The sequence below is a fragment of the Polypterus senegalus genome, chromosome 18, assembly GCF_016835505.1.
Source record: "Polypterus senegalus isolate Bchr_013 chromosome 18, ASM1683550v1, whole genome shotgun sequence".
NCBI lineage: Eukaryota > Metazoa > Chordata > Cladistia > Polypteriformes > Polypteridae > Polypterus > Polypterus senegalus.
In genome coordinates, this window is record NC_053171.1 from 16,974,102 (window position 1) to 16,986,929 (window position 12,828).

The window sequence follows — 12,828 nt, forward strand, 5'->3', positions numbered from 1 at the left end:
TCAACAAGATGGACTTTATTCCTTTGTCATCCATTTTATGATTAATTGCACATTAACATTATGTCTTCCTTTAAAGTTGCTGCTGCATTTTAAATTAGCTACACACAAAAAAACAAATATTGCAAAGTGGTAACTTGGGTATCTTTAGATTTACCTGATTTACAAAAAATAATATCTCAATTAAAACCCTCCACCTGCGTCCTTGACCCGATACCAACAAGGTTTTTCAAAGAAGTATCAGGCGTGCTAATTGATAATGTTCTGGACATAGTAAATTCGTCACTAGATACTGGGGTCTTCCCAGACTGTCTTAAGACTGCTGTAGTTAAACCCCTACTTAAGAAACATAATCTTGACCCCTCGGCTCTTGAAAATTTTAGACCCATCTCTAACCTGCCCTTCTTAAGTAAAGTTCTAGAGAAGGCAGTCATTATGCAGTTAAATGACCACCTAAATAAACATGCTATTCTTGATAAATTTCAGTCAGGTTTTAGAACAAATCACAGCACAGAAACTGCACTCGTTAAAGTAGTAAATGACTTGCGGGTAAATGCAGACAGAGGCCATTTATCTGTTCTCATCCTCTTAGATCTGAGTGCTGCATTTGACACCATTGATCACAACATTCTTAGAAATCGCCTTAGTCAATGGGTGGGCCTCTCTGGCAGTGTCTTAAATTGGTTTGAATCCTACCTGACAGGGAGAAAATATTTTGTTAGTTGTGGGAATTACAACTCGAAGACACATGATATCCAATATGGTGTTCCACAAGGCTCTATCCTGGGTCCGCTGTTATTCTCAATCTACATGCTTCCGTTAGGTCAGATTATCTCAGGGCACAACGTGAGCTACCACAGCTATGCTGATGACACACAGCTGTACTTATCAATAGCACCTGATGACCCGATTCTATTGATTCACTAACACAATGTCTGACTAGTATCTCAGAATGGATGAATAGTAATTTTCTCAAGTTAAATAAAGAGAAAACTGAAATTTTAGTGATCAGCAATAATGGATACAATGAGGCTATTAGAAATAAACTGGATACATTAGGATTAAAAGTCAAGACGGAGGTAAAAAGCTTAGGGGTGATTGTTGACTGTAATCTGAATTTTAAATCACATATTAATCAGATTAGGACAGCATTTTTTCACTTAAGAAACATAAGTAAAGTTAGACCTCTTATATCACTGAAAGATGCTGAGAAATTAGTTCACGCGTTTGTTTTCAGTCGACTAGATTACTGTAATGCACTCCTCTCTGGACTACCCAAAAAAGACATAAATCGTTTGCAACTAGTGCAGAATGCAGCTGCTAGAATCCTAACTAGGAAAAGAAAATCAGAACACATCACACCAGTCTTAGCGTCACTACACTGGTTACCTGTGTCATTCAGAATTGACTTTAAAATTCTGCTTATGGTTTATAAAGCCTTAAATAATCTCGCCCCATCTTATATATCGGAATGTCTGACACCTTATATTCCAAATCGTAACCTCAGATCCTCAAATGAGTGTCTCCTTAGAATTCCAAGAACAAAACTTAAAAGAAGTGGTGAGGCGGCCTTCTGCTGCTATGCACCTAAAATCTGGAATAGCCTGCCAATAGGAATTCGCCAGGCTGATACAGTAGAGCACTTTAAAACACTGCTGAAAACACATTACTTTAACATGGCCTTTTTATAACTTCATTTTAATCGTAATTTAACTTAATCCTGATACTCTATGTTCAATTCATCATAACAACTATTCATGGTGGCTCTAAAATCGGTACTGACCCCTACTCTCTTTTCTGTTTCTTTTTCCGGTTTCTTTGTGGTGGTGGCCTGCGCCACCTCCACCTACTCAAAGCTTCATGATGCTCCAACAATGATGGACGGATTAAAAGGAAGAAGTCTACGTGACCATCATCATCATCAAGCCTTTCCGTGAGAATCCTAAATCCAAAGAGGACTGTTTCATTTATGTTAGGTAGAATGCCCAGAGGGGACTGGGCGGTCTCATGGTCTGGAATCCCTACAGATTTTATTTTTCTCCAGCCGTCTGGAGTTTTTTTGTTTTTCTGTCCCCCCTGGCCATTGAACCTTACTCTTATTCAATGTTAATTTATTTTTTATAATTATGTCTTTCATTTTTCTATTCTTTAATATGTAAAGCACTTTGAGCTACTGTTTGTATGAAAATGTGCTATATAAATAAATGTTGTTGTTGTTGTATCTTAACAAGCAAGATCTAAAATGGTTAGGGAAAGGGTCTACCTTGTACCATCTTTAAGGCTTCCTATTAATATTTGGGAATAATCAGCATGTTGCAAAGATGATTCCAGGTATGATTACAAATTGAGTCATGATTGTAATTTAGTATTTAATGAAGGGCTATATCAATGTCTAGTTACAAAAATGGATTTTATCATTAAACCTAAAGTAAAAAATTAATCACTACTCTGTTCACTTACCTGACTTACAAGGGAAAGCCCATTCCGCTTCCACATTTCAGCTGAAACTTGAGCTGACAAAACAAGGCATCTCAGTGGGAACTCCACCATAGTGAGAATGTCTAACTCCTAATGAAAAGAAAAACAACAAAATGAACATACAGTCGACCCTTGATATACGACCAGCCTGACATGCGAACAACTTGATTTACAACCAAAATAAATTTTTTGTTTTGATTTATGACCAACATCTTGCGTTATAACCCGAATGCAGTCACGTGTATCCGCTTGTGCGATTGTAAACAAACAGCCTAGAGCTTTCGTAAGCGTCAGTCAGAGCCCAGCTACATGTGTTTGTGGACGTAATTTCGGTCAGTGCAGTGATTTATCTATATATATATAAAATTCACTAAGACCATGGCGAGCAAGATGCATAATTGCTAAGGAAGGCAGAGAAGGTAACAAAGGTAAAGAAAGCGATTGTTAAGGGATGTTAGCTAGCGGGCTGGCGCGGCACATGATGATGTCATCAGGCTGAGCTTTGAACTGTGTGCTTGACTACTGTCATTATTAACTTGAGAAACAGCGATCACAATCGAAATGAAGAAGGAAATTGTGCGGAAATATGAGAGTGGTGTTCGTGTGACCGATCTCGCTAATATGTACAGCATGTTGAAATCCACCATCTCGACAATTTTACAAAGAAAAGATTTGCATAAGGAGGCTCCTTCTAAACAATAACCATCTTTTGTTTCATTCTCCTCCTTCCTGCAGCCCAAAGATGTCAAATTAAATGGTGAGTACAGTATGAAATTGTTGTTTCTGGTAGGCTAGGCACTTTTGAAAACTTTTTGGTTAGTATATTAGAAAAATTATTGGTGTTTTGGGAAATTATGCACATTATACAACCCTTTTTTTATTATGAAAAGGTTAAGTAAGTCTTGCTGTGGGAGGTTCGGAGCGCATTATGGGTATTTCCATTATTTCTTATGGGAAAAATAGTCTGGACTTACAACCAACTTGAGTTACAACCAGCCCTCACGAACGAACTGAGTTCGTAAGTCAAGGGTGCACTGTATTATACTTATCAATAGCCACATCCAAAAGGATCTACTGCTCTCAATACAATTTCATGCAAGTATAAAATGCATCCAAAACAAGACACAAAAACAAAGCATACTTACTGCATACATGTATTCATGCAATCTGTTGAAGGCTTCAGTTCTGCAAAGGTGGATATACAAACCTAAAACCAGCAAGATCAAAAAAATCAAGCAAACTGGATAGACTTCATTTAACATTATCCACCGTACACGAGTGTGCCTTTAATTATTTTTCAAAATATATGTAAAAAATATACACAAAAACCACCAGATATCATGAATATGAAATCGAAATTTATACAAATTAAAAAGGACAAAAAACCCTTTAAGAGTAAATGACTGAAATATTTCACAAGACCTTAAAAAGGGTATACCAACATGAAATGGACCATTAACAAAATATGCAAAAATTAAACAAACAAAAATATCTAACAGCAAGAAACTTCCAAGCAATTCTGACCAGGTGCAATGCAGTTCATAATCACATGAGGCATCAATATAGTTAAAAAATAAAATATGCAAAACAAGCACATTAAAATTGAAGTTTTTTTCCCTCCCAACTGAGAGAAAAAAAAATAGCTCAACAAATAAACCTATAATTAAAATGTATGCAAAAGTACTTAATTAAATCAAATAACTAAATGCCTATGGAGAAATAACTTTGGAAATTTCAGTAGAAAAGAAGACAAGCGACAGGTATCAAAGAAATAACAGGCCACAGAATTTAATATCTGATAGTTTCACTGGAACTGTTTCTAGAAAAATGTATTCTTGAAACTGGTAATCTCCAAGTATTATAAAAGTATTAAGCACATGAGAAAAGTAAATGCTATATTTTACTAAGCATTAATATATGAGTTATTATTAGAAAGACTTATACCTATATATTTTTTAATTATTCTTTCTGAGCTAGAAACCACCAATAGTTCATAAGGCAAAGGTTAGACATGCTGGAGAGCTAGAAAAGGATGGGCCCCTCGCTTACAGAAGAAATGTGAACTCTTTCGCTGTAAATAATGGCAGCAAATGCTGAGCTAAAAGGGAGTACAGGTAGGTGTTGTCAGACAGACATGATCGACAGAGAGGGATTTAACACCCCCTCAGCTTAGAAATAATGGTGGAGTTCATTAGGGGCAGAACTAGAGCAGAGGAATTAGGAGTCAGAGGAGGATGAATAATGACTTGTGTGATAAGAACTGGGATAAATGTAGAGCTGCCCATGGCTGCTTTCTCTTTCCATCTTAAGTGAGTCTGTATGTGCAGCATACAATAAATCTTGATTCTGCTGCATGTCCTGAGACTCCAAGTGTCTTCATTGGGGCTGAGGGTGCCAGTGCCAGCCTGCTTCAACATGTTCTACAAAACCTACTCAAAAATATTGTAGATTACATACCTCACAGCAAAATCGTGCATTTCCATGGGAATGCCATTGGAGCAGACTGAATTTTTGGGCACATAGTATGTAATTAAAGGCCTCAGGCAGGACTGGGTGGTTGAGGAATACGATGTAGACTGAAAATTATTTCAAGCTTTTAAAAACGTTTATTTTTTTGGTCACCTCATAAATGTGAATTAGCAACAGGTGGCTTTTGTATGCATTGCGTACCTATGCAGCACACAGACAGTAGAAAACCTCTCTCATATTGGATACTATACCCATGGCAGTGTTTATTTCATTACTCTCATTAAGAAAGGAAACTAAATTATGTTTGCTGGCAGTGAAAGACATATAAAGGTTTTGTTCACAATTTCCTAAATTAGGCACCTTAGGTATGAGTCATGATACTATAGGCATGATTGTCACAGAATGAACAAAACTATTATTCGTAGCACATACAAAAATGACCAGACTTAGTTTAAGGCACATTAAATGGGCAGAAAGGAAACCTATTAAAAAGAGTGAAGAAAAAAATTGTTTTTTTTAAACAAACTGTCAACAATATTTAGCTCAAATCTGCAACAAATTGATATCTAAATTGTAGAAGTAGTAAGAAGTGGAAAAGAAGAATGTAAATGTAATCAAAACAGTTTCCTCAGGAGTTTCTTCAAAATAGCAACGTGTCACCTTCACATGCCTCCACAGTGCTCCTTCAAGGAACGGATACGGTATAAATAAATATTTATATGGTCTACCCCCATCCTTAATGATGAAAATTATCTAGAGCAATGGTTGGAGTTACATAGTGTAACCTTTTCTACACTTGGGAAATTAAAAATTAATTAATGGCATTTAGCACCCGATATTTAGTTAACCCTGATATATTTCATTTCTACAGTATGTCACCTCTGTAGTGGTAGGAAAAGGAAAACTAAGAAGTGTTTCTTTCCAGCCCCTTAGTGATGATTATCTCCCCCCCAAAAAAAAAAAAAATCCCTCTGGGATTTTTGGCATAACAGCTTGACTACCATCTCCTAGCAAAATCTTCTTGTCTAAGCTAATTTTTAAAGGATTCACCTCTTATATATGACATGTCATGGAATCTTTAGTCCCTAGATCACGCCCCACAAGAGTTTCCTGAATTTACTGGAGTCTTTCAGCAAGATAATATAATGACCACTAGCTCAAGTACTCATTTTTAATCTATCTAGAAGATGTAAGGAATGCCATAAAAATGACACCACTATTAAATAGAACATACTTTTTGCTTGTTCATCAATGCTGTAGGTTCTTTTTCTATTTGCATTGTTTTCCTCAAGAATGAAACAAACTGTACATGTAAACTGTGCAGATACCTGTAACTGAGTGAAGAAAACTGGTTCTTTAAGTGAGATCTTCACTCACCAGCCAAAAGCCTGGAAATTGGAAGGTGGATGCTAACAGGGTCTTGTGACACTCTATACGGTTTGCAGTTCAGGACATGGTAACACATATAAGAGTCTGCTGCTTCACTCTTGAATGGCTGGTTAGTGCACATCATTAAAGTGTTGTAACAGTTTTTGAAGGATTGTAATAAGACTTCCTCCTAAAGAAGAGAGGGGAAAAAGGCCTAAACTTAATATCATACTTTTATTATTATTGAATTAAAACATCAGCCAGACTGAAATCAGAGCCATCACCAGTCACCAAAAAAAGTATTTTATAAAGAAAACTGTTATAATCCAAATAGGTGCTTAGGAAAAATACAAGCTACTTGTGATTTGATCTAAATTCCTTCTATATGCACTATGCAAGCCAGGATAGATTGCCATATTTTAAAAATACTCATTTTAATGTAAACATGATTTTTTTAATTAAATTACACAATTCTGTAGATTTTTACTATGCATTTGCTCGACACTAAATTAACATGACTTATTTTCTTGCACAATGATTATTTGCTTAACAAACAGACATACACATTAAATCTGCCATATTTTGATTTTAGGTAGCAGACCTGTCACTTACATCTGAACAGCACCACTCCTGAAACATAGACAGGATGTGTCGCAGTTGGATTTGGATAGAAAATCCAGCTTCCCATTCAGGTTCAACTTCTATGTGCTGCCCAAACTGCCTCTTTACTTCTTCCATTCCCTAAACAACATACAGTGTCACTTTTACCAGTAGGATATGTGAAATATTACCACACAGAAATTTAGTCCTCTCAAAGAACATACACAGAATTAACCAAACAGAAATTAGAAGGGGGCAAATGTGAGAGGAAGAAAGCACCTGCATTATACTTTACAATTTAATACACTGATAAAAACAGAAGGATTATGGAAAGTGGTACTGCTGCTTTAGCATATGAACACCAAGTTTACAAAGAACCCTAAACTATTATCTAATTTCATTCTTAAAACACCCTTATTCCAAATCCTGGCTATGAGGAGCAAACTTTTCCTGGCTGCACTAGCTACAACACAGGAAACAGCCCTGGATCATAGTGCCCTCTCACATACAAGCAAGCACAGGTTCCAGTTTGGTGTCATTCCTATATATGCTCACCTGCAAACTGGTTCAGAAAAGTGGAGACAAAAATTCAATGTACACTACTTTAAAGATAATCATGTTGAAAACAATTAAAAGAAACCAGAATCTCCAGTTACCTGCATGCAGGTTAGCATTCCTAAGAAAGCTTGAAAGCCCACAATGAACTGTTGTCGAAGTTTTTCCGTCCAGACATTTGGCTTGCTTATTAAAATATATCTGTTTAAAGTAATATTAACAAAAGTTTACAAAATGGCTGCATATTTTTTCACTATGCATATGTATCAAGCATTCCTAGAGATATGAAGGACAGAAGTTTTGAATATTTCATCATTTGGATCTTTTGGTACTTTTTTTTTTAATTTACTATTAACATGTATACATTTAATATATATGAATGCGTTCAGTTTGGATATAGCACTATAAAAATGGCTACAGATTTTAGATTTTAATTTAATCACACTCACTTGAGGTCATGGAAGACCACTTGTATCCTAAAAAACTTCTCAGAGTTGTAGCCCTGAAAATGAAACCGGTCACTGTCATCTAGATGCTCATGAAGCATATACATCAGCGTGTCAATGATCACTTTTATGACATTAACTTCCTCAATCAGCTGTCTTGCCTGTAAAATGAACACAATGAGAAAGATTAAAAAAATCATCTACAGAAAGCTTAGGAATAATGCAAATGTTGAAAGAAAATGCAAAAGGAAAAACCATTTGAAAAAACAGAATTAATGATTTTTTAAATACATTTTCCTTACACATCCTACACAAACCAATACAACTGAGTTTGTTTTCCCACCTCTTGAAACAAGAAAGTTGAAATTTCTTACCTCACAGTTACAAGCAAATTCTATAAAAAAGCGCTATATAAATGTAATGAATTATTTTATTATTATTATAACCAATGATGAACTCATTTGATACAGTAAATGGAAAGAGCACAATGGTGGAGTGGGCACAGTAGACTGGGTTAAAATCTCAGCTCAGTCAAGCTATGTGTAGAAATGTACTGATACACCATCCAAGGCTGGTTCCCTACAGCGCTAAACTGGATTAGGCAATTTTGATAATATATAAATGGATTAAATATATCACTCATTAATTTCTGAAAATATTATATAAGAGGTAAACATAAATCAAGTGAGTGAACAATTAGACAAGTGTCCACCAGACTGGCCTCTTATCCCTCATACCAGTGTGTACCAGCTTTATATTAAAAAAAAACTTGAACTTCTAGTAAATGCATGACTCAAATAAGAGTATGATAAACTGTGTTACCTTATTAAAAACAACAATGACAATTGTGTAGAATTTTTCATACTTGGTCTGATTTATGAGAATTAAATATCAATCTGGATTTATTCACATATATTTGACAAATGAGCACAAACTGCCCTCACAGTGCAGCACACTCAGAAATAAACCACAATAAAAAATAAAGACTTTTAAAGATTAAAGCAGAAAAGGTTATCACTTAGGCAAACTTGAAATGTATCCTTGTAGATTACTGAATCCTTTCAGAGGTTCTTGCCAGTTAAATCTAGACAGTGCATTAGCTCATAATGAGCCTGAAAAGACCATGCCAGATGCACCATAAACTGTTGTACATATCTTATGAATGTATACAAAATAGGTACAAGGCATGGGTGAAACAAAGAAATACTTCAACCTTCAAAAAGCAGAAAAGGAAAACTCTGCATTACTTTTAGAACAAATGTCTGCAGCTTTAGAAAATAAGTTATCACTTGAGTGAAAACAGACCAAAAGTAAAGTCTATTACTGCAAGATGACATGGAAAGAAATATTACAAATGACATTACTTTGTTATGTGTACAGTGGAACCTGGGTTTGCGAGAATAATTCATTCCGGAAATGTGCTCGCAATCCAAAGCACTCGTATATCAAAGCGACTTTCCCCATAAGAAATAATGGAAACACAGATGATTCATTCCATAACCCAAAACTATTCATATAAAAATAATTAATACATAATATAAAGTAAAAATACATAAGACAAGTTAACATGTACTTTACCTTTGAAAAGAATCACGGCTAGTGTGAGTGAGTTTCTAAACTCTTTTGGGATTCCACCCAACGGGACGACAGGCAGAAGAGCGTTCCGAAGCAATCACAGGCTCCAAGCGCTGTAGCAGTTTGCCATAAAAGCGAATCCGAAAAGATTGCGGACATGCTATAAGCGCCTGACGTTGATAGGTAGGCTAATACAGGAACATTATAAATGCGCAGAGCACAGTATTACTTGGCCCCGACCCTGCCCAACTGCTGTGTCTGTGTATAGTTAGTGGCAGATCCCGCTACAATAAATAACCGTGCCGTTCCGGTTTCAAACTAAATAAAACAGGTGTCGGTAAAGTACTGAGACTCAGCTTTGTGTTTTGGGGTGCAAGATAGGGATTCACACGTTACAACACACACACACACACACGTGGTCACCATGCTATAGTAAACAGTATACACTCGTACGGATGTTGACTATATGAGTGAGGCATGCCGACTCAGACGGAGAATATGAGACCATTACCCACAATCCCGCAGCGAGAGAGAGAACCACCATCAGCTCAGTTGTGATCACGTGTTGCTTGGCAGAAAAGACGTATACGTACTACCCGTATTGCAAGACATCGCTCATTTATCAAGTCAAAATTGATTAAAAATTTTAGCTCGTCTTGCAAAACACTCGCAAACAAAGCTGCTCGCAATCCAAGGTTCCACTGTATTTGTTAGCTACAAATAACACCATACTTAAATGCAAAAATGTTTTACTGCTTTAATTGCTTGTACTTCACACTTTGCTGAAAAGGGTATATATTTTTTTTTTTTTTAAAACAGGTGAAGCCACCTTTATACTTCATGCTGAAAAATGCAGCAAGATGTACTTTCAAACTGCTCCTTTCACACTTTACTCCCTGCCTGTTTACCTAAAATGGAGGTCTAGTGTAGATCTAGTGTCTGTAAAAGGGGGGCAAGTGACCCAAGAACACCTCATTAGCTGGATGCTTTGGGTTTACCTGGGAAAAAAAATTCAAAAAGCATCCTGTAGCATAAGATCCGATCATGTAAGCTACTTTCAAAATGATTGCGTTTGTACACAGTTTTAAAAGTATACTATTAAGTCAATACAAGAACTTCATTATACAGAGCTTCAAACATCAAGAAGTTAGGAAAAAAAACATGTTTGTAAACACTGGCACCATCATTGCAGCTACATTATTATTGAATTATCAAAATGTCTTTTTTTTTTTTTTTTTAAACAAATGGACACTTTCTGACAAAACATTTGAAGTTATTTGTAAGAAATACAGCAATAATTTCAACAAAGAAAAAAAAATCTTAAATGTGTCAAACTTTTCCACTAGACTACTATTTTTGTTTCAACAGCTTTGAAAAGTGAAAAGTAGTTAACCAAGCTGGGGTGTTTTTGAATGTTATTTTAGCGTTTGTCAATGGTTTGTATAATTTCTAAGCAAAGATTTTGCCTAAATCAAATAATTTCAAAGTCATTCTCTACAGAGAACCACATCATAGTGATCAATGTAATTACTATTAGTTGCTCCAGTATTATGGCAATTTTGGGTTATGTTACCTTCAAATCAAATGTAATTCTGAAGGTTGGAAATGAGTAAATCCTAGTTAGTGTGCTTACCCATGCTACATTAAATACACAGAAAAATGTTCAATGTTAAGAAGTATACTGAAAAAAAATGTAACTACTGTGACTGTACACAAAGTGAATTTGCACAAAATTATATGGAGTACAGAATGCAAGCATTAAACAAAATAAGAATGAATAAGAATAAGGATGTAGACCAGCTGTCAGATCTAATACTGGTGCGACTTAAAAGGTTTCTTCTTATCATTAGTCACTTTGGTGATTAAACTAACAAAAGAGTAAGTAATTTTCTCATTGATTTATACAAACAAGCCAAAAAATTGTCTCTTAGATCCAACATAATTTAAATTGATAAAATTCATTGTCTATACGTAACAGGGCTCTACACATAAAAGTAACAGGGAAATTATGATTTCTGGGATATTTAAACTGGCATCTGCACATTTAATTAAGAAATTAGACATGCAAGTTCATAAAAACGATGGACCAATTTTAAATTGATCTGTAAAGTTTTAGAAATAGCTCCCTAAACTCCAAATGGGGAAAAACATGCATATACAAGCTGGATACAATAGACTTTGCCTTTATCCCAAAAAAAAAAAAAAATAGTTACACGCTGCTATGACATAAACTTCATGCTATGAAAAGGGAAGCGGTGCATAATGCGGCAAGATGGCTGAAAACACCAGGGAGGAGTGCAATTGTATGTCGCATTAGGAAGGCTGAACTGGAGTGCTGCAGTTATTCCTTATTTGCTTTGTAACATTTTTGGTACTGGTGCTGAGGTCTGAAAGCTAGTATCAATACCAAATCAGAAATTTGGTACCAATCCAAAAGTAAACTGGCGAAATTACTTACCAGGGTAGGAACTGTAAAAATCTGAACTGACAAAGCTGTTACAGATATGCTTCTTTCATGATCATCAGCTATGAAGTCTTCTTGAAGCTGCTTGTAATGCTACAAAAATTTAAAAGAAGCTTTTAGCTTAAAGAACACTTTAAAAGAGTTGTCATGTACAGTTATCACAATTTGTTAACTAGCTAGCAAATTAATATTAAACTAAAGAAACATGCATTGAAAGATTTTAATAAAAAAAAAATACTCATTCTGGGATAAAAATACCATCATTACAGACCAACAAAAACAAAACAAAACAAAACTTTCAGTTTCACCCTGGATCTGATTTAAACAATGCATGAACATTCAGGCAGCTATCCATTTCACTGACATACAAGGATAAGCCAAAATCCCATTCTTTGTCAAATTCTAAACTTCCCTAAAAGTAACACTGTGGAACTTTCTGGTAGTCTGGAGGAAAGGCATAACAAGTAAAGGTGGTGGGGTTGGGGTTCTTGTTTCTGTTCCTGTTCCTGCTTGTAAAAGGTCAGGAATATACAATCAGCAAGAGGTCCTTACTTTAAGGAAACTGAATAAACACACACATAAAAAAATATCTTTGATGCATTTTGTCACTGAGATCTTTAGGGTGTTGATTTTTTTCTAGCAAAACAGGGAATCTGATCTAAATTCAAAATGATTTGGTACTTAGCCATTTGAAACTACATTTCTCTTCTTTAGAACTGCATAGGGTGGCTTAATGGTAATTTAAAAAAGATTGCTCACAAGAACGAACTTGGGGTGTACACCCTTAAAACCAGTTTACAAATCTAGTGAAATTGCCAGTTTGTCTTCTTTCAGTCAATACTTTAAATGCTTCTTGATCTTCTCTAGACCTAGTGC

At 35.5% G+C, this 12,828-nt stretch overlaps 1 protein-coding gene across 2 annotated transcripts in view; it reads right to left on the bottom strand.

Moving 5' to 3' along the window:
- Positions 1-12,828, bottom strand: part of ubr1 (ubiquitin protein ligase E3 component n-recognin 1) — a 110,670-nt gene that overhangs the window by 53,501 nt on the left and 44,341 nt on the right. For both annotated transcript variants that reach the window (XM_039741291.1, XM_039741292.1), the window contains exons 11-17: positions 11,947-12,045; positions 7,917-8,074; positions 7,569-7,668; positions 6,925-7,053; positions 6,322-6,502; positions 3,621-3,682; positions 2,458-2,565 (exon numbers count right to left, since the gene is read on the bottom strand). In XM_039741291.1, coding sequence (XP_039597225.1) covers positions 2,458-2,565; positions 3,621-3,682; positions 6,322-6,502; positions 6,925-7,053; positions 7,569-7,668; positions 7,917-8,074; positions 11,947-12,045 — 837 coding nt within the window. The remainder of the gene's footprint in view (positions 1-2,457; positions 2,566-3,620; positions 3,683-6,321; positions 6,503-6,924; positions 7,054-7,568; positions 7,669-7,916; positions 8,075-11,946; positions 12,046-12,828) is intronic.